Consider the following 23,525-nt stretch of genomic DNA (forward strand, 5'->3'; position numbering starts at 1 on the left):
TGGGCCCAGCAGTAGTCTGTCCTCTAGTGGACTGTATTCTGGGACCTGAACCCCATCTTTAAGATGATGACTTAAAGAGTGTTTCAATTGCAGGTATCGATAGTGCTCCGTGGGCGCTAACTTAAATTCGGTCTGTAGTTCTGCAAACATCAACATTGCCTGTCTCCGCCATATGTCCCCCAAATGTACAAGAACTACTAGCTTCCTTTTAGAAAAGCCCTGCAGTTGGCCCACCTCTTGGAGCTCGTCGCTGGTCCAAAGGGGAGTCTGTTCGGTCAGTTGTCCCGCCCAGCCATCGATTTGCCTTGGTCTATGCCCTCAATACTAGTTGAGTGTGTGGGGCTAGTCCCGTCTGCTTTCCCTTTCTGTAGAGTACGCCTATATAGCCTTCTGCCCCCATTGCCCAGTGATCCACTCTATATGCCTGATCATTCTTGTCAGCGAAAATCCAGTCATTGACCATGAAATGCGATGCCCAGTAGTACTTCTGGAGGTCGGGGATGGCCAGACCGCTCTCCTACACCCCTTTCTGTAGTTTAGCAAGCTCTGTCTGTGCCCCTCTCCCGTCCCACAACGTTCTTAACTCACTGTCTGTCTCTAATTTCTCCGACACAGGACAGGTTGTGTTTTGTAGGACATAAAAGTATCCGGGGTAGAGACATCATCTTGAAGAGCTGCATCTATATCTTTAACACTGAAATAAATTAAACTAACAATGTTCGACTGGTAGGGAATATCAATCAAATGTAGAAATACTTAGCTAATGTTAACAAATACTTAGATTAATAGTCCGCGGCAGAGTACTTCATTGATCAGGCATGGTCTCCGATATCCAGGGACAGCGATAGGGAAACATTTAGGTCAACTCATTGATATGCATGTTCTGCTCTTTCGAGTAATTTGCATGTGTACTCCATGTGCACACATGGGGTAGTTAGCAGTTGTGAATCTATAGTAATTCATTAGCCCTGTGTCTATGGATTGCACTTACCAAAGGTCACAACGTTTTTCCCGCTTGCCTAGAACTGTGTTTTGTGGCTATTTTGTTAGGTACATTGTCATTTCTTTCTACTCTTGCCACCAGTCGAGATTACTTGCATTGTAATTACTTCAGCAGGAGTCGCCAAGCTGGTGACACTGCTGCACTTGAAGTGTCTTAATCGCTTTCAACACCCTCTTCCATATCTCATCCATAAATAGATACTCGTGCCCAGGGCAAGCTTTCCATAGTTACTTAGTGGCGAAGTGTACTTATCTGAATAGGCGTTGTATTCAGATAAATTGCATTAAACTTATCTATAAACACTTAAATGAGGCAATTTTTAAAAACTTTTTTTTCATCTGCAAAGAAGTTATTTTCTTAAATTGTGACACCGCATTTTCATGCTTGACTTTAACTCCAGTATCGTGCTGATGTACTTGTATTGTCTGTATCCTCCTATATTCGGGATGCTGTTTTAAATTAGAAACACCCCTGTCAATTTTGGCCATATGGATGGGCTTTCAGCTGGTTAAGAAGTAGTTTTTAGGCTTTGCCTACTTGACAGTGCAGGCTGTCTGTTGGTGAAAAGACATATTTCTGGCTTACAGTGGGCTTAGACCCCCCCCCCCCCCCATTTCTTACTTTTGGTTGTCACTAATTTGCTTGCTTTGTATATCCACTTGAGTAGGTTTTACGTCTTCTTGTTTGTCACTCCTCTGCAGAATGGACACATAACTTGTATTCATCCACTGATCACTTTTGAAGCATTTTTAGGGCTCGCCTGCTGTGCGCATGCGCATAGCTGGCGAAGCTCTATAGGGGCTTAAATAAGCTTTACCTAGACTGGCGATTGACTGGCGATTTGATGCTGTGCCCGTGCGCTTTTAGATCAATGCGCAAGCGCATTGACCTAAAATGCGCGTGCACATCATCAAATCGCCATTCAATCGCCAGCAGCACTCCTCCCCTGCTGCTTCACACCCTCATGCCGCTCTCCCCGCTCCGCCCCCTCCCTTGCCCGCCGTGTCGCATTTCTCATCCCCCCTCCCCACAGCAATGCCCTCAGCCGGCCGTACTTTCACTTTGACGGCCGCTGGCCGTCTCTCGTGTTTCTCCTTGCCCAACACTCGGGATTTTGTCACTGTAGGCAATTGTTGCTTCACCTTTTTAAAAACAGGGTCCTAACTTGAGGAATAAAGCTGCAGGGTAACATCTGCTTATGGATGATTTATGTAGGGAAATTAGCTTAGTAACATGCTCACTGCTGACGTGTGTGCATGCTGCGGACCATACATTCAAAACCTGGAAAGGCCAACTCCGCTTTCGACCTTCTGAGCTATTGAGAAACAATTCAATTGTGTAGCAGTTCCACAATATGTTAGTGCTTCTAAATGGAAAAATCTGAAATAACTCAGTACGAAAAAAGTTGGCACTTTGAAAACAGGCTTCTTTCCGTTAACGATTCTTTAGTTAATCCTTTGGCACACAGACCATTAAACGTGCTAATACTACATTCATAAAAAATAAGCTTTACCTAGACTGGCGATTGACTGGCGATTTGATGCTGTGCCCGTGCGCTTTTAGGTCAATGCGCAAGCGCATTGACCTAAAATGCGCGTGCACATCATCAAATCGCCAGTCAATCGCCAGCAGCACTCCTCCCCTGCTGCTTCACACCCTCATGCCGCTCTCCCCGCTCCGCCCCCTCCCTTGCCCGCCGTGTCGCATTTCTCATCCCCCCTCCTCACAGCAATGCCCTCAGCCGGCCGTACTTTCACTTTGACGGCCGCTGGCCGTCTCTCGTGTTTCTCCTTGCCCAACACTCGGGATTTTGTCACTGTAGGCAATTGTTGCTTCACCTTTTTAAAAACAGGGTCCTAAAATGAGGAATAAAGCTGCAGGGTAACATCTGCTTATGGATGATTTATGCAGGGAAATTAGCTTAGTAACATGCTCACTGCTGACGTGTGTGCATGCTGCGGACCACATATTCAAAACCTGGAAAGGCCAACTCAGCTTTCGACCTTCTGAGCTATTGAGAAACAATTCAATTGTGTAGCAGTTCCACAATATGTTAGTGCTTCTAAATGGAAAAATCTGAAATAACTCAGTACGAAAAAAGTTGGCACTTTGAAAACAGGCTTCTTTCCGTCAACGATTCTTTAGTTAATCCTTTGGCACACAGACCATTAAACGTGCTAATACTATATTCATGCGGACTTACATTTTCCGATGAAATAATTGAAAAGTACATTACTGACTTGTGATCTGTTTTTAAGCAAAGGGAGAAACAATCATGAATAACAGTGGGCCAAGTCGATCAACTAAGTTCAATCAACACAAAATCAGCAACTTGTCAGACTTCTAGAGAACATCTAAGGTTTTTTATGTACGTCTGTCCTCTGTTGTTTATCAAATACACACGGTAAGATCTATTAAAAATACCACAGAAGTGACTTGAAATTTAAACGTACAAATAGGCACACACAAGTTTCTTGCCCACAGATTTCTCTTGTTTTCACCAAACCGGTTCTACAAGCTTCTCAGCGTGCGCTCTGACTCAGGCCGGCACATCTCCTCCCCTAATTATTCACTGCATGGCCTGCTACAGAGCGCACGCTGGGAGAAGCTTGTGGTAGGAAGGCTGCAGCCGTGTATATCCTTTTCCTCTCCTTGCCCCTTTCTCATTATGTCTGACTTGTTAAATGATTGTCCTATATTCATAGCATTATTCCCAACACTCGGGATTTTGTCACTGTAAACAAGATCTCTTGAGGCCGGTTTAAAATGAGTTTGTCAGTGCAAAGAAACCACGCTGCTGGCAAACGTTCCCTTCACAAACGGACTTTTGATGACTTCTGTGTAGAATGTTCAAAATAAATGTTGCGCCTTTACACCTCCATCCCACTCGTCTTATTCCTCCTAAAAGCACTTAATTAAAAAAAAAAGTGCAAATGTGTCTAGCTTCACCTTTCTTAATAACTCGACTGACAACATAACTCCAGTATGCAAACAACCTATTGATCTATTGCAGCATAAGGATTCATTTATTAATCAGTGTTCTTCTGATACTGGCCATGACGTGTTAGTAACGTGAATACCATCAGTTGTAGTGATACTCGTGAAGATAAATATTTCAATGTTCCTATTATTTCAACACGCGCTGTTAATTTTAGCATATTTCCTAGCGGTTTCTGATCTTAGTGGGCTTTAAGTGTATATTTCCACTGTCCTACATTATTTATAAGTGGTTAGAGGTCTACTTTTGCAATGCCAATAGTCTCTCTCCCTTGCTCCCTCTAGCTCCACCACCACCACATCCACCACCACCACCGCATCCACCAACACCGCATCCACCAACACCACATCCACCACCACCACCGCATCCACCACCACCGCATCCACCACCACCGCATCCACCACCACCGCATCCACCACCACCGCATCCACCACCACCGCATCCACCACCACCACCGCATCCACCACCACCGCATCCACCACCACCGCATCCACCACCACCGCATCCACCACCACATACACCACCACATACACCACCACATACACCACCACATCCACCACCACATCCACCACCACATCCACCACCACATCCACCACCACATCCACCACCACATCCACCACCACATCCACCACCACATCCACCACCACCTCCACATCCACCATGACATCCACCACCACATTCACCGCATCCACCAGCACCGCATCCACCACCAAATCCACCACCACCACCAAATCCACCACCACCACATCCACCACCACATCCAACACATCCTCCACCACCGCATCCACCACCACCACACCCACCACCACCACACCCACCACCACCACATCCTCCATCACCTCCACATCTACCATGACATCCACCGCCACATCCACCGCCACATCCACCACCACATCCACCACCACCACCACCACATCCACCACCACCACATCCACCACCACTTTCACCACATCCACCACCACTTTCACCACACCCACCACCACCACTTTCACCACACCCACCACCACCCCATCCACCACCCCATCCACCACCCCATCCACCACCACCACTGCATCCACCACCACCAACACCCCAACCACCATCACCGCATCCACCACCACCACATCTACTGCATCCACCACCACCACATCCACCACCACATCCTCCATCACCTCCACATCTACCATGACATCCACCACCACATCCACCACCACATCCACCACCACCACCACATCCACCACCACTTTCACCACATCCACCACCACTTTCACCACATCCACCACCACATCTAACACGTCCACCACCACTTTCACCACATCCACCACCACATCTAACACGTCCACCACCACTTACACCACCACTACATTCACCACCGCATCCACCACCACCGCATCCACCACCACCACATCCACCACCACATCCACCACCACATCCACCAACACTTTAACCACACCCACTACATCCACCACCCCATCCACCACCACTGCATCCACCACCACTGCATCCACCACCACTGCATCCACCACCACTGCATCCACCACCACTGCATCCACCACCACTGCATCCACCACCACTGCATCCACCACCACTGCATCCACCACCACTGCATCCACCACCACTGCATCCACCACCACTGCATCCACCACCACTGCATCCACCACCACCGCATCCACCACCACCGCATCCACCACCACCACATCCACCACCACATCCACCAACACTTTAACCACACCCACTACATCCACCACCACTGCATCCACCACCACTGCATCCACCACCACTGCATCCACCACCACTGCATCCACCACCACCGCATCCACCACCACCACATCCACCACCACATCCACCAACACTTTAACCACACCCACTACATCCACCACCACTGCATCCACCACCACTGCATCCACCACCACTGCATCCACCACCACTGCATCCACCACCACTGCATCCACCACCACTGCATCCACCACCACTGCATCCACCACCACTGCATCCACCACCACTGCATCCACCGCATCCACCATCCCCACCACATCCACCACCACTGCATCCACCACCACATCCACCACCACATCCACCACCACATCCACCACCACATCCACCACCACATCCACCACCACATCCACCACCACATCCACCACCACATCCACCACCACATCCACCACCACATCCACCACCACATCCACCACCACATCCACCACCACATCCACCACCACATCCACCACCACATCCACCACCACATCCACCACCACATCCACCACCACATCCACCACCACATCCACCACCACATCCACCACCACATCCACCACCACATCCACCACCACATCCACCACCACATCCACCACCACATCCACCACCACTTCCACCACCACTTCCACCACCACATCCAACACATCCACCACCACTTCCACCACCACCGCATCCACCACCACCGCATCCACCACCACCGCATCCACCACCACACCCACCACCACCACATCCACCACCACACCCACCACCACCACATCCAACACATCCACCACATCCAACACATCCACCACCACCACATCCAACACATCCACCACCACCACATCCAACACATCCACCACCACTACATCCACCACCACTACATCCACCACCACTACATCCACCACCACTACATCCACCACCACTACATCCACCACCACTACATCCACCACCACTACATCCACCACCACTACATCCCCCACCACTACATCCCCCACCACTACATCCCCCACCACTGCATCCCCCACCACCGCATCCACCACCACTACATCCACCACCACCACCGCATCCACCACCACTACATCCACCACCACCACCGCATCCACCAACACCACATCCACCACCGCATCCACCACCACCGCATCCCCCAGATCCACCACATCTATATGTGTGTGTGTGTGTGTGTATGTGTGTGTGTGTAGGTGCAAATGCAATGTTCTTGGATTTTCGTCACAATAAAATACACTGAACATAATCTTCACAAAAGTTATTTACAAACGTTTAAGGTATTGGCATTATAAATTACAATAACTTTTATTTAAGTATTAATTATTTACAAAATTAAAAGCCATTGTTATTTATAATATCAATACATCGAAGTCACGTAAATACAACACACATTGCATTACAAATGCTATAGGTGTCACATTTGCGAAAGTTAAAACTATTGACATTGTAACTGACAAAGCTATTAATTTTGCTATTTTCAAAACCAACACATAAATAAAAAGTGTCATTCACAATACCAATCGCTCAAACTTTCCTAATGCGAGACCTATTGCATTTCCAATGCTTGTTTATTCTTTATAGCCCCTGTAACTTTTTGTTTACATAAGGTGTCCACGCTGAATTTGCTTCTTTTCCAGCATCATGAGTGTTTTAAAGGTACCATAAGTTTGGGGATTTACCTGGAAGGCACGATAAACTAACCAAAATACAGCTACAATTTGTGTTTAAAAAAAAAAAAAAAATGGGGAGAAAGTGCTGCAGAAGAGTGTTTTTTCCACCCCTGTAAATGGTATTAACAAAGAGTTTTTGGTGTTGAAATTGCCATGGTCCTAGCTTTCAGGTACAGGCAGACTTGTCAGAAAACAAAAAATGTCTGCACGGTTTTGCCATTTTACCAGGACATAGCCTATTTGTGCTACTTTTTGGACTTTCAACCTCTTTCCAGTTAGTGGCAGTAATGGGTTAAGCTATACATTCCTGAAAAGTAGACCACATTCTGAATTCAGCAAGGGGTCATTTGTGTAGATCCTTCATGGTGTTTTTTATAGAAACTAACAGTTTTAAAAATAAGAAATATTGAAAATGAGTTTGTGCCAAAGTTTTCACCTGTAACTTCTTCCAATTATGACAGATTTTTTAAAGCAATATACTGTTACATCTGATGGACCCTTCTGGTTGTGGGGACATATAGGACTTGTAGGTTCACCTAGAACCTGTGGAACCCAGGGTCCACAACTGAGCTGCGTTTTGCAATGGTTTTTCATTGTATACCGGGTATATAGCAATGCATTTGGTAAAATATAGTGCAAAAAATAGGAATCAAGGACACCTATTTATTTATTTATTTATTTTAAGGGTTTTATATAGCGCTGCTGGACCCTGGAGTATCAGAGCGCTTTACAACCGAGGTAGACAACATAAGATAGGATAACAATAGGTGCAGACTTGGCAACGGGATACAGTATTGCAATGTGTATTTTACAAGGGGGAAATTGGTGGTGCCAGGGTCTCTAAACTGCTTTTTTACTGGGCAGCGGTTATATACTTCAATTGCAGCCAGTGTGAAGTGTTAGTTAATCAGAGCCCATGCTACGTTGACTGTGCCTCTGAAGGCAAATAACGGAAAAATACCATAATGCGCTGTTGTAGCTTTTTTGCTAGTCACTATGTATGATGCCAAATTTCATATTACGCAAGAAAGAAACAAAGTGAAGCTATGCCAAGGAGCACTGATGCTTAGGAAAAAACCACTAACTAAAGCAGACAGTTTCCCTGCTCTGTCTGATTGGAAATTCAACAGATTGTTTTATGACTGTTTGGTAACGCACCCCACTCTTTGTTGTCTGTGTTGGTTCTTCCCTCCTACCACTGCCACCCGCACCCACCATAAGAAAAACAAAGCGCTATGATGCAGCCAATGATGGCCGCCTTGGTGGTTAGTATTTTTTCTGTCCCTTTGTCTGCTCCTACTACCCTCCAGTTGTCCGTGTTGCCCACCCCACCCACCATAAGCTAAAAAAGCACTACAATGGGTGATTGCTGGCTGCGTCATAGTTGTAAATTTTTTTTTTTAGCCATGCTGCTATACTTCGTGTCTACAAAAGAATTACCATGGTCAGGAATGCCCATACTGTACAGCATGACTTAAAGGCATCAGCAGAGCTACTAGGTCTCAAAGTCGAGACCTATTGCATTGCCATTACCTCTTTTCCAGAATGATGGCTCCATCCTATGTAGCTGCCTTACCAAAAGTATCCCCCGACCTGCCTGGGTCTTCCTTGGTTATTCACAGTGCCAGTTTGTAGCTCCTAAAACTCAATGTGTCGCCTCCATATTTTAGTTTCCTTCTGCATCCGACTCATGCCAAAGACTCTAGATAAATTGCAGTCCGATTCTACTTCCGGTCGTATTCACTCATACTGGACTCATTGTTCCCGTTAGTATTCCACTCTAGGATCCAGAACCATAGCACATATGATAGATAACCTGGGCCTGGCCACGCTGGAGCTGTAACCGTGATGACACTTTGTGGATCCTAACACATCACTTTATTATCATAGTGCACTTATGCCTGTGCTATTCCAATCATGCAGAGCTGAACCATTTTACCATACTACTGGGGCAAATGACTAAATCATACCCTTGTTGAATAAAAGGGTGGCAAAATAAGCTGAGCTCTTTGCAACATGCTCTGATCCTTTCTCGCTTGTGTTTTGAACTCCTCTCTTTTTGTTGTTCTTTGGAGGTGGTGTGGACTTCTTATTCCGCTTCGAAACTAGTTTTTTTTTTTTAACTTTATTGTGCAAAACAGAAGAATTACAAGTATGGGCCTACAACCCGGAGGCCGGCCGCTAGTGATCATCAAATAAATAGGCAGTCGGTGAAACAGCAGCAGGTCCCGGGTAGGTCCGACAAAAGTACAGGATACACAATCGGCAACAAGGACGCATGCAGGATACGCGATTTTTTTATTTTATAAAAGGAACAATGAAAAACAAAGAGACAAACAACTCAAGGCGCAAAGCATGATAAATGATTTCGAGCTCCGATTCTGAGGACCTACCATATCGGATAGGGAATCAGGAGGACATTGAAGAACCAACGGGGGGAAAGCAGTGGGGAGATCAGGACATTCAATCAAGGAATATGGTATCGAGGAACCTCAGAGGTCAGGGGGACAGGGAAACATCAGGGATATCTGCGAAGGGGGGAGTGCAGATGTCTCCCCGGTACTCATTCCATTGGCCCCAAATTTTACTCCACGCCCCAGGCTTGCCCCATGCTAAATATACCGTCTCCTCCCTGAACATGCACCAGTCCATGTTCTCCTTCCACTTCGACACGGTGGGAGGCCGTTGGGATCCCCAAAGCTGTGCGATGTCCCTTTTGGCAATCATGTTCCCAAGAGCCGCCCACCGGGTCTGGGCAACGTTGTAATCATTCGGCTCCCACACATTCAATAAACATCTTCGAGCCTCAGGCAACAGAGCGACCCCAGTGATGCACTCCATCACAGCATGCACACGGCGCCAATACGTAGCGACCTCATGGCACTCCCAGAGGATGTGAAGAAAGGTGGCACTCATTCCACAGCCTCGCCTGCACAACCCATCCGACGAAAAACCCATGGCAACCAAACGAGGACCAGTTACATACACGCTGTGAAGTGTTTTAAGTTGAACAAGGCGGAGACGGGCCGGAATGGCAACCTCTTTAGGGGACGATAGAGTAGACTGCCAGTCTTCGTCTTCCAATTCCAACCCGTGTCTAGCCCAGGTCTCCCTGAGGCGCACAAGGAGATCTGCCCGATAGTACGATTTCCTTGATCTATAAAAAGTTGAACAATCGGGCAGATGACCGTCAAGTATACAATCCTCCAGTGGGGAAGATTCAGGGACCACAGTACCGGCCGTGAAGACCGACAGTAAAGCATGACGCACCTGCGCGTATCTGAAGAACTCCTGCTCACTCAACTCATATTCACTTCGAAGCTCCGCAAATGTTTTCACCGCACCCTTCACCCAAAGATCACCCACTCTGCTAAGTCCAATCATATCCCAGTTCTCAAAACCTTTCGTCTTCCAGAGGCACCCCAACCGTTCCGAAGCAAACAAAGGGGTCGCCTGCGTCAATCAATCATTCCATCCCAGAGCCACATTTGCATTGTTCCACACACGCACTGCAATTTTAGTGGGTCCCGTAAGGTTCCTCCTCGCCGTCCGAGAGTAGTGTGCTCTGTTAAAGTCGCCACCGGGCAGCAAGTATTTGTCCATAGCTTAGGCAGGATTCGGCCCGGGAGCGTATGTGGCATGATTAATTAGCGACATCTGAGAAGCCCAATAGTACCTCCTGATGTCTGGGAGAGCAATACCCCCATCGTACCAGGGGAGGGTCAGTTTCGAGAGAGCAATGCGCGCTCGGCCGTCCCAAACAAGTCTCCTCTGGAGACCCTCAACCTCCCGAAAGTAGCGCGCAGGAATGATATCAAAGGAGTTCTGGAGTGCATAGAGGAATCGTGGTAGGGACATCATTTTGAACAGCGCCGCTCGACCAAGTGGGGACAGCGGCAATCTGCGCCAACGATCCACGTCGAGCTTCAAGCGCCGCAAAGGAAGAAGGAGATTATGTTCGTAACGGGCATCCGAGTCCAACGATATATAAACCCCTAAATATTTAAAGCCAGAGTGGGAGACCTGAATGGGAAACCTGGTCGGTAGGGGAGGAAGACCACCAGAGATAACATATACGCAGGACTTAGACCAGTTGATAATCAACCCTGAGTTCTCGCCAAAGGAAGTTAGGACATCAAAGAGGACGTTAAGGGACTTACGGGGTCGAAACTAGTTTTGATGCAATAAACTTAATAGTTATTGAGGGTGGGTTTGAGAAAATTTACATGTGACTAGTGCTCCGTGGGCTCCAATGTCTTTCCCCTTTATCTTCCTACTTGTTGCCTTTAATTTCCTGTTAAGGTTTTTGTGTCTCCTCCTGTTCATGTCAAGATTCAGCATCATCCAAGACTGGCCTACCAACCACCCCTTTCATTGACCTAACCCCATCCCTCACAATCTGCACCGCTCCTAGTGGCAGAACCAAATTAGACGTCTTTAACACTAAAAACTGTGTATTTCAGCAGCTGAAAACCAATAGTCTTCCCTGTACACCAGTTTCACTTCTGTAGGCACACATTTAATGATTATTGGAATTAGGGGACACCCACTGTATCATTAATAAATATCCCCCCATCCCATTTCCTGCTGACCAAGCCGGGGACTTGGGGTTAAGCAGTTTTGATGATTTGAACCTCAAAACAATATTCCAAAACTCAGAAACGAGTATTCATCAAACAAATATTCAAGCAATGAAATGTTTTATTTAATCAAAAAATGTGTAATTGTGTTTTATTAAGAAGGTTGGGGCTTTTCTAAATTCAACTGAGGCCACCCTTTTTCCGTACTGTACTCTGATTAATTTCCGCTGCTCCCACAAAGCAATTTGAGGACACCAACATAATTTTGTGCCTTCAATTTCAGATTCCTTTATATTTATGGGACTTTTTAAGACTTTAACTTTTACATTTTCCACCTTTGTTTAAATACACTTTATTAATCTGTGAATATTATTTAATTTTTAGAGTAGGCATGGCCCCCTGAGTACATGTCGCGGGCGCCCAGGGGTTACTGACCACACTAATGGGTTTGGCCTCCCCACTGACTTATCATGTGACAGCCTTACTCCACAGGCTATTTCTAAGCGGAGTTGAGAGGAACAGATTATTCATGCTGTCCTCTCCTTGTGCTAAAGAATTGATTTTCAGGTTTGTTTGTTAACCTACCACACTTTCCTAAAGTTGTCTTTAGGCTATTGTGTGTTTCTAGCTGTATAACTGGGAGCCCTTGGCCTCAAATGTCACTTTAACTTCGGATTTGCTATTGTTACTTTGATTTTTGGTGATCCACGCTTATTTTCATATTTTTCTCCGTTTGCTTGAAACGTGTCCCTTTCAAAAATTAACTCTGAGTTTTCCAAGAAATAATAATAAAACTAAAGAACAACAATTTTATCGATTGCGTGTCACCACATTCAAGATTTGACAATAGCAATGTAATGTTTGTATGGTGAGTCCATGTTGAAGTGAGTGGCGTGAAAGTTTTACCACTGCACTAGGGCGATGACAGCCACTACTGATCTCCTTGTTTTGAAATGTCTGTAGGAGGAATATGGGGATGAAATGTATTACTTCATCAAAGCTCCACAAATATTCACTTGTTTTTTGAGAATCATGATGGGTTTTGAGGGATTGTATTTTATTTCTTTGATGAACTGGCCAAGTTAATTAGATCTTCTCTTTGAAAGCAGGGTATTATCGGCCGAGTTACAGATTCGGTGAAAAGTATTGTACCCGTGTGGCTGCAGAAGTATTTTAACAAGAGCGATGACTCCTCCACGAATGTATCCGAAACCAGGGGCCAGAGAGAGAGACCAGAAACGAATCAAGAAAATGATAATCATGCCTATGGCCATGAGGAAACGCCCCCGCTGAGCGATGGCAGGGATACTCCTGAGCCAGTATCCCGGCATATGGATGGTGAGTACAGATAGCTTTTGCTAAAGATACAGTTGTTTTATGTTCACAGTCAGTGTTTTCGCATCTGTTTATAAAATTGTTCCACCCGCCATGAGACTCGGATGCCAATTGTGTGCGGCGCGTTCTTTGCTGTACCAGTATTCATGCTTGGTTCATTCATCGTGCTCGACTGCCTATCTCCACTTTTCACTGTCTGCCACCTATGTCTTCATATAATTAAACCGGTGTACAATACAGTTGGAAAGGTGTTTACGTAATTAGGAATGAGGTCCACCATGTTTGTTTTCCGTTCATCAGTTTCTGGGTCAGCTGTGATGTCTATGTAATTGAGTACTCTAAAATATAGTTAATATGGTTAAAATAGACTCTCAATTATGCCAGAAAATTCTTATTCAGATGTGTTCGGTCAATTCTTGATTCTGATTAATCAAAGACCAGTAGCCAAGTGAGCAAAATGTGAGGGAAGCAGTGCGAACTAACGTTTGTTAGCTCAAATGTCCCTCTTTTCTGTGTATGTCCGAGCCTTCTGACTTGGCCTTACACAGCAGTTCTTTTAAGCCAAAGAGGTGCCTAAGAGTTTCTTAGACTGAGCTAAGTGCTGGTTGAGGAAGGGTTTTTCCTTTTTAAATGGACAGAATTTTACTTCTCTTAAACGTGGATATCTCAATTAATAGAGCTTTTGGGACGTGAAATGTTTTTTTTTTAAATATTTGTTTTAGGTAAACTTCTTTTGACTAATTAAATGAACATCCTTAAACTGTTTATCCTTGCTTTGGAATGCATCTTTTAATTTCCTGGTATCTGAATACTGAAATGCTACTCACTGTGACAGAACTAGACAGTGTGATGGAGTTTGGGGGGGGGGGTTATAGGAAGCTGGAGGTCACCTGGAGAACAAAGTCCCAGAGAGTAAAGCTGGGAAGTTTGCTCTCATCTGCAGGGGATGAGCATTACAGGATCATCCTTCTGCCCTCTATTATTTAACTACTTTGAGATGCTTCACGGACCAGTGCGTAATTTATTTGAAACAAATACATAAAAAAAAAGGTCCATGACCCAAGGTATTTCACTAGCAGGGCTGCTAAATATCAGTGCCACCATTGCTTTCTAACCATCACAAGCTAACAAATGCCACCAAAGCTGTAAAAAGCCCTAAGCAATGTATTTTAATTTCAGTGTTAAAGGAATATGTGCTTTAAAAAATATATCTCTTATCATGTGATGGGCTTTCAGAGTGAAGTGCTGGTGCTGAGTACCAGCAGGTACCAACATAAATTAAGCACTGGTCAGGGCTTGTGGCTTATGTTTTGACTCCTTGCCTCTAAAACTCAAATTAATCTGTGATTCACCAGTCCTCTGCAAGGTTACTTCATGCTGTCAGAAACATATGGGCTGGTGTCCCAATTATGAATATTAGTGTCTTGAAGTTAAAATGGGAAAAGTTATGTTATGCTGTTCAAGCCTTAGTCTTGATTAATTTTACTTATTTGTCCCAACATTTAACGTTTTTGGGGCATGTTCTTACTTTTATTACAATTAAAACATCTACGGGTTGTCTGGGATAATTATCTTAGCATGGAAGATTAAATGGTGGCAGAGATTCAAGGAGTTTACTTGAGGCTGCAACAACTGAAATGCATCTCTTCATATATCCTCTGGGGGTCGTGCAAGGTGGTTTTTGATGTTAATACGCAACAGGATTATTGAGATATATGCAATAGGACTGCAAGCTTACCAGTTAGTCTTGAAGCTGTTCAGAATGAGGATGTGTGCATGGTTGGCTCTACACCCCAGGCGTTATTAAATGTGACCTGCTTTTGAAGAACCAAATCTACCACAATATTCTAAATCTGACATTCAAATGTGTTTGTGGGCTATCATTGGTGTTCCTGAGGAACAAAATCCATTTCTATGTACCTACTCTTCTACTGTGGCCGGGCCACACTAGCTTCCTGTTGGTACCCATTTCAAACATAGGGTAGGAATATGTTTCATGTGGCAATTGCTGTCGTAAATTACCACTGCACAGTACTGTTCTTTATGAAGACCATGTGCAAAAATGTTTTAGCAATATGGAACTCATGGTCTAGACGTTTTGCTGTACTAACGTTTATCTCTCCTGGATAAAACGTTCTGCTAACAGAGTTTCTGTGGCAGCTTCTGCTATTTGTGTTGCCTTCTAGAGCGCTCTATATTCTGGTGATGACTTACTGGATCAGTTGTTGTTTTTTAGGTCTCGGCCTGATCCAGCGCTTGTGCTGGTCTCGGCCGAGACATTTAGTAGGGCTCTGGGAAATGCTACTTTGCCGGTGATCAGCTTGCTAGAACGCGCACAAGAGCGCGTGCGTAAGCGTGTTATAGCAAGCTGATAGCCGGCAAGTTAGCACTTGCGGTGCCGCGCGTGCGTACCATGCGCGTCACACTCAGGTTTTTTTTTAATTTCATTTCGTGGCCTCCAATGCTTGTTTATCTGCCCTTCGGTGTCGTGACTTAGCAGTTAAACGCCCGTGCATCCAGAGCCCGGTCTGCAGCAGGCTATTTATTAGAAAGATTAGTTCCCCTGCGCCCTGGTGTTCGACTCAGTTGTTCACAACTGTTTCCGTGGCTACTTGGATAAAGTACACTCTTGTAAACTGAATGCGCACCATTGATGTGAGCAGTACTCTCTGGCCCTTGTGATTGTTTATTAAACCATACTGACGCCGCGCCTCTTCACGCACGCGGCACGAGACGAAAATCACTTGGTTGAACTTCCAGGAAAGCTGTCCCTTTCTAAACACTATAAAGAATAGAATTGTTTTTATTAGCATGTGCTTCCTTGACATTCGAATGTAGGGAACATTCAGTGAGTAAACAAGCCTATATAATCCTGTGCATTTGGAATGCTGCTCAGGGGGTTTGAGTCGCCGCAGCAAACTAATTTGTGTCCCCTAAAAGGTCACCCGTCCAAGTTCCTCCACTTTGCGTCATCATTCTCAAGCTGATAATAGGAGGGCAGTTGTGCTAGGTGCAACAACTATTGTTGAACCTGGAGACAGTTCAGTTTGTGGCATGTGCTTTATTAAAGATCACTTTAAATAAATAAACAAAACCTGCAAGACTAAAGACTTTTTCCAAACATTTGATATACATGACGACGTGTTTTTTTTTTTTTTTTTTTTTTTTTTTTTTTTCCACGTGAGTAGTGTTACATATGTTCATCAATAATATATATAATTTTAAATAAAGTAGAGTAACATGTTCGGCAACAGCTCAAATGAAAAAAGTAAAGAAATGCTTCTTTTAAAGTGCCATGTTTTGTACTGTTTATTTTCTCAGCATAATATGCGATGCTTTGCCAGTTTGGATATCTATTTTGCTTAAGATTTTTTTTTACATTAATGCTCCATGTATGTTACAAACAGGATGTATGGGATGATAGTGTCTCATGAACGATAAAACGTGAAGGTCTGGAAGTGAGGGACAAGACCTCGTAGAACATTAAGCACAGTGTTTGGACTGGCACTAGGCACTTATTAAGTGTGCTAGTCAGGACTTCCAAAGTTTTGGTGGGTGTTGGAACAAGTCTTCCATCAAGGACGTGATTTTTGAAGGTAAATGGAAAATGTTGACAATTCACCCCATTTCACCAATTTTACTATGCAAATGGATATATTTACAGCCTCTAGTGTGCAAGAACACATTTAAAAACCTGGGTCAAATATCCCTCACATTACTAACACTACAGAATGAGTCGCTCCAGAAAGAGAATGGTATTCCATTTGAGTGACCCAGTATATTCCTGAATTACTATTCAAACTTATTGGTTGTTGTCCCATGTGGTGTGAATAAGGAACTAAAGGCAAGCGTTTTATAAATCATGGTAATACACACTCTTAGAATGAAAAAAACAATATGTGGGTGTCCAAGTTTGGTTTATACATTATACTGGTGTGCAGTTATACCACATGTAAACTAGCCAGCCAGCTGTGTGCCTCTCAGTGTGGACCCTTTCGGCTAGTGTACCTTTCAGTTCCCTGATAAAATAAGGTAGGGTGGTAACAAAATTCCCTTTAGAACTTTTTAAGTATCTAATTACTTAGAATTTCAGGGGTTCCTAGATTAGAATTTCTAAAGAGAAAACCGTACCTGCCACAATACATTTGCCCTTTGTTAGCATTACCAATTCTAGTAGTTATATACGTTTTACTTACATTTTATGTTTAAATCGTAATGACTCCTTTTATTCATAAGCTTTCTAATTATCGTTCTGCCTTCTTGTTGTAATGTTAATGCTTGCCTTTCAAAGAATGTTAAATTATCTTGCAATTTCTTCAACTCGATTGAAACTTGCTGACACATTTTGATAGTAGTTTCATCCCATTTTTACACTAAAGGGACAGTACATTTGAGACAATCGGCCTCAATACAGTTATTGCTTTATCCTATGTAATTCTCATCAGTATTGTCTGTCCGACCTTTGTTGGCTTGTGATTTGTCTGGAAATACATTTCATTGTCAACAATACTTTATTAAACCTGCTATTCATCCTGATCAAACCCTTTAATATTCTGACTTCATGCATATTTATCGGAGGAGTGCTTGTGACCTACACACTACGTTACCTTTGATAGAGGGGTTGAAGGAGGCAGCTGCTTTGAGTAACTTTGGTCTTCTATTGAATGCCCCTACTTCCGAGGCAGTATTAAGGCTCTGGTTAGTTGTTAAACTCAGTGGGCAAAAATATTTCCCCATCTTCTTTGGTTTCCATACTTCATTTACCAAAAATGTATTCAATCTGATTGTTACTGAGCTCATCCAAAACAAGCATTGGCTTAGCCAATAGGTCTCTCCTTTGGGACCTTATCAGTGTTTAGTTATCCAGCACAATACCCTTGGTGCAACATCAACTGTTGCATGGCTAAAGACTTATAAGGTCCCAAAGGAGATATTTTTTGGCTATGCCAAAGCTTGTTTCTTATTGACTGGAGTACGTTTCAGGATAATGTATTAGTTCTGCAGCTATCGTTTTATTCTATGTGGCATTTGGCTGTAATTTCTGTTGGAACAGTGGGAAATATTTTTGTTGTTCAATTTGTCTACTTGTATGGAATCTTAGCTACTTTGTGTCTAGATTAGTGAGGTTTTGAACGTTGCCTTTTATCAGATTACATAAATTATAACAGTAGGCTATTTGTTCTGACTGTTTGGGTAGTGCATCCCATTGGAAACTCTTTAGATTTGGTGCCATGTTATCTGGTAATGGTAATTCAATAATTGTAGCTGATGTGACGTGTGACTAATGTTGCACTATTAGAAGCATTGTTTTGCTAATTTTATGGCTTTGGGGGCCACTGGAATTATGCAGCAGGGGAGGGTCAAATTATGCAGGAGGATTATGTAAATTATGGAGCAAGAAAAGGCATTTAATGCAGCGTAAAGTGTTATGCTTTAGTGTTTAATTTTTGCCATTTTTACACTTGTTACCACTGTCTGCGCATTGGTTGCACCTCATTAGTACCAATTTAACACCAAAATATAGCAATAAGCAACATAAAGGTGACCAATCGACATTTGCAAAGGGCCTTCCATTGTGTGGCAACACGTGTCACTGCTTTTCTAATAATCTGTCATAGCTAGAATTTTTTATGCGGTTAAAATCTGCAAATTTTCTGGCAGGTGGCCGATTATGTGGCAAATGCGGCAAGTCTTTAGTGTTAAATGCCACGGCTGCACACTTGCATAATTCCAGTGATCCTGCTTATTGTGTATATGAGAGGGGGAAGAAACGTCAGTGAAGTGTTCTGTTGTAGTTTACAATCATTTGTATGTATTGTCTTGCTTGTATTGTGTCCTGCAGTTCTTGTGCCATGGTATTGCGTTGCCACTTCAGTTCGTAAACGTCTTCTACCTCTGACATTTTTCTGATTAATATATACATTTCTTTCCCCTTCATGTCTGTTAGCCGAACAGTGAAAAATGAAAACCCATTTTCTTCCTAGATTTGTTGACGGCCGCGTTAATTTCTTTTCAAATCACGCAGTACAAAATACTTGAGGAGCTGGATTTTCTTTCATCTATGGGTTGTGTGGGGGCCACCAGATCGACCCCGACGAGAACGAAGACCATTTGTCAGCTTGAGCCTGTGTGCCAGCGTGGCCGCTGTGTACAATTTGTATTGAGTCCCTGGCTTATTGTCAAGTAAAACCTGCTAACTGGCTTTCAAACAGAGTCCATTAACGTTGAATAGGCAGTGCCCACAGAGCTAGCTGTTAAAGGATTAGTTGCATGAGAAGTATTCGCTGCTCGAGGAAGTCTGCTGTCTGAACACTGCTTTAGACTGGCTCTTAAATTGCACCCAGCACTTCCTGTTTATAGGATGGGTATTGAAAGCGCGAATTTAAACACATCCAGCACCTTTGGTCTTCCAAATTTGTCAGGTTCTGAAAACACCCGAAATGTGTTGCCTTAACTACAAAGCACCTTGAAGTATGCAATCACCCTATGTGTTGAAGAGAACCCAGGGCTGGCCAACCAGGAGTGCACTTAAAGTTCACATAATCGACAGTAACCTATTTATTCAGATGCTAAATGTTAAAAACACTTGTAAAAAAATGGACACAGCAAAGGCACTTGTTGGACACCTACGTATTATTGCTCGACAGCCTTAAGTACCCATGGTGTTACATCTTTGATATGTTGTACATATTTATAATGTGCATTCTGCTCTTGGTATTGTCTCACAGGACCCTTTCTGGTTGATGAATAAGGCAGGCCGACCTAAAACTTGCAAGGAGATTTGATGGTGTAAAACTCAACTAATAGGTGGCTTGAGAGTTTAGTTTAAATGAGCATACTACAAGCACTTTACTATAGAGATGTTATAGTGTCTAAATACAGAACGTGCCATTACGACACCCGATGTTGTTCCTTTCAAGACATGTTAACAGTGTAGAGTAAATGAGAGATGCTCGGAATACAAAATACACAGGTGCTGACAGTAACATTTTACTGAGCGTGCATCAGCAAATGTATCTTGCCATTCATTATTTGACAATCCAGTATCTTGACATGTAAAAAAGAGATGCTTCTATATTTAGTATCCGAAAGGAAGGTGGTCATTTTTGGAAAAAGAACGTTACCCATGTGAGTGATTTTTTTTTTTTGGGGGGGGGACGGGGGCATTTCATCATTTCAGGTTCATATTTAGGTCTAGCTTGACAGTGCAGCTATCGCCATACCATATATGATAGAAAAAAAGCTTTAAGATGCACTGCTAAGAGGAGCTTCAGCTCCACCTACATGTTGATTGTCTTGAGTTCAGCTTTTGATTAGGCAGAAGTTGTGACCTTCCACCGAGTGCTTGTACTGCAGTTTCTCTCCTGGAGCGCTAACGCTCAATGGCATGGCTGAGTTGGTTATCGTGACAAAGCTGTGCTCAAGACTGCACGCCTAATCTGTTTGTTCTGAAAAGTTATCGCAAAGAGATCGCCTGACATATTGTGAAAGGCATAGATAGTTTAAAGCCAGTAGGCATTTACGGGTGGAGTATTTGTACAGTATTAATGCCTAGAGCGGTTTTAACAGAGAATCTCACAGATTGCTGTCGTAGGCAAGAGTTTTGGTCACCCACTCCCACCCCTGACCAATCTTAGTTGTAGAATGTTTGCATTTTGATTGTCCTCGTTAACCCATTTTAAGAGTTGAATGTTTTGCCCAGTCTAGCTTTTTTGGTGTTTATCTTATTACAGTGTCCCTGATTATTGCATTGTGGGAAAAATTAACAGCAATGTTGTAGGCATAAATTATGTTGATGACAAGTCGGTGGTAAAGGGTACAGGCCAGATTGGTTCCTTTGGAAAAAACATGTTCTATGCTTTAGTTTTGAAATGTTTATCATGAAAAGCTACTACAAGGCAGTAGTAGGCTTGACCTGTTTATTGTGAAAAGCATATGACCAATCTAGTGGGCATTTGAGAGTGGATTGTTATACAGTATTAAAGCTTGTAGACTGTTATTTTGTCACATGGAATTTCACAGATTGCCACAGTCGGCTAGGGGTTTGACCAATGTGGTAAGTCGAGAATTTGCAGTGCAGTAATTATGGTTAGGATGTCCTAAAAGTGGTATTTGCCAACTTTAATTTGGTATATTTGCAAGTTTGACTGCATTGCTGATGGTTGGTTGCCTTGAAGGAAAGTGTACACTCAGTTCAGTAGTTCTGAATTGGTAATGTTGATTAATTTGGAAATAAGTGCAATTGGTCTTATGTTTTTTGTTTTTGAAAAGGTATAAAAAAAGTAGGCCTTGCGTATTTATTATGAACAGCAAATGTTAAAGCCAGTAGGCATTCAAGTGTGGACTATTATTGGACAGTATTAAACCGTGTATATGGGCCTTGTGTTACTTGCAGTGTCAGATTTCATAGATGGATTATTCAAACTTGCAGACATTTCGAGAATTTAAAAGGTAATCAGTACCTTGAATTTACTGGAACTTGCATTTGGATGGAGATTGTTTCTTTGCATAATGAACAAGGTGAGAAGTCTCTGAATTAAGGATCTCCTTGTTTCTTTTTTTTAAATTAGGTCAAACATTAGCTAGTCAATTTTCCCTTCTATCCACACTTAATGCTAGAAATGCAGTTATGTCTGACATGAGATTCACTCAGGTGGGTCCTCCTTTTGAAGACAGGCTAATGCGCTTGCGCATTGCTGGCGAGAAATATTGGGGCTTATCCAGAGCTTAACCAAACTGGCGATTTCATGCAGTGCCCGTGAAAAGCGCGTCTCCCCTGCCTCCATGCTCTGTTTTCCCCTCGCCAGCTCCCTCATCTCACCCGTCTCTCGCTCCTCCCAACTCTCTCTCGAAACCTCTCCCTTTGTAACTGTCTCTCATTGTCTCTCTCCACACATCTGTCTCGCACCTCCAACTGTCTCTCGGTGCCACTGCATTTTTAACTCTCTCGTTGTGCATTTCCCGTACTTGTTTTTGTTATTTCATATTGCCAATGCTTGTTTTAAGATTGCTGTGACTTGCTGGATTGCTTGCACTCCCTTGTTCTCTCGTGTGTGTGTGTGTGACGCTTTTCCCCTATGCTCCATTCCCATGTTGCGTTGCCCCCTCCCACCCACTCCTCAGCAAACTACTTGCAGGCATGTAAACATTTTTTATTTTGTGTATTTTTCGAAAAAAGAAATCCTAGGCCCAGGTTGTTTAATCAATGTTCCAATCAGATGTTACTCAGCGAGGAGTTACTTAGCTAAAGCGCTGCTGGTTTCCTATCACCCCCCAGACGTCCAAAAATAACATCTCCGTCGAACAAATGCGATTTTTGAAGTCAATGGAAAGAAACAAATTGCGTGGCCGGTTTCTATAACTTGCAGACACGTCACAGCTCTCCACGCACTCCGTTGAGTAGAGCCAGCAGCTTAGCTAGCGCTCCCAGCTCTGTGTCTAATCCGAAGCTCCTGAACGTGTGTTTTTGGTTAGGGCGAACAAACCCTGGAGCTGCGTGGTAAGGCCGCCCGGCTCTTGGTAAAAGACGAGTCATTGTTTTTTCCTTCTTTCTTTATTCTTGTTAAACAACCAACCACAGTAAAGATTACGCTCCCACAGCATGTTTCCTCCCCTCTCCCTGTGCTCCCCCTCCCCCAGCCCGCACACTCGTGCTCCGAGGCCTCCAGACCCCCCCCCCCTCCTCTCCTCCCAGCAAGTTTTCAATTAGTTTTGGCCGCTTGTTCTTGCTCCTCCACTTCCTCATTCACCCTCACCCTCACCCTCCCTTGTTCTCTCTTGTTACTCTTACCTCTCTTTTCCGTCTACCTTCCCCTGTACTGTCTCCCCGCCCACCCACTTCACTCTTCCTCTCTCTCCCTCCCACTATATCCTCCCCTTTCCCTCTTAAGAACCCATAAAATGCCACAGCTTACTTTGCCTGGGTTACAGCAGTGCAACATATTTTTTTTTCCTTATGGTGTGATGTGTGCATGTGATATTGTTATTGTGGTAACTCGTGCATGTAGTTGTTACATGGCAGTGTGACCTGTTCGAAATGACACCTGTGGCAGTATTTTGTGTGTGTTATGCTATGTTCTGCTGTGACTTGTGCATGTAATGATGTACATCTTGGTCACATGTGCATTTTAAAGTGTGCGTTTATTTGAATATGATAGAGTATGTGGCTCATGACTGTGACTTGTGTTTTTGGTGAAGTACGTGGCAAAGTTTGGGCATGTGATGAC

General features: G+C 43.9%; 1 protein-coding gene across 3 annotated transcripts in view; it reads left to right on the top strand.

Annotated features, from left to right (window-relative positions):
* The window catches only part of NUP153 (nucleoporin 153), a 442,622-nt gene that overhangs the window by 30,100 nt on the left and 388,997 nt on the right, over window positions 1-23,525 (top strand). For 2 of the 3 annotated variants that reach the window (XM_086965111.1, XM_086965113.1), the window contains exon 2: window positions 13,071-13,302. In XM_086965111.1, coding sequence (XP_086821237.1) covers window positions 13,071-13,302 — 232 coding nt within the window. The remainder of the gene's footprint in view (window positions 1-13,070; window positions 13,303-23,525) is intronic. The other variant, XM_086965112.1, reaches the window with a different exon arrangement.

Source organism: Lissotriton vulgaris, chromosome 4_1 (genome assembly GCF_964263255.1).
Source record: "Lissotriton vulgaris chromosome 4_1, aLisVul1.2, whole genome shotgun sequence".
NCBI classification, from domain to species: Eukaryota; Metazoa; Chordata; class Amphibia; order Caudata; family Salamandridae; genus Lissotriton; species Lissotriton vulgaris.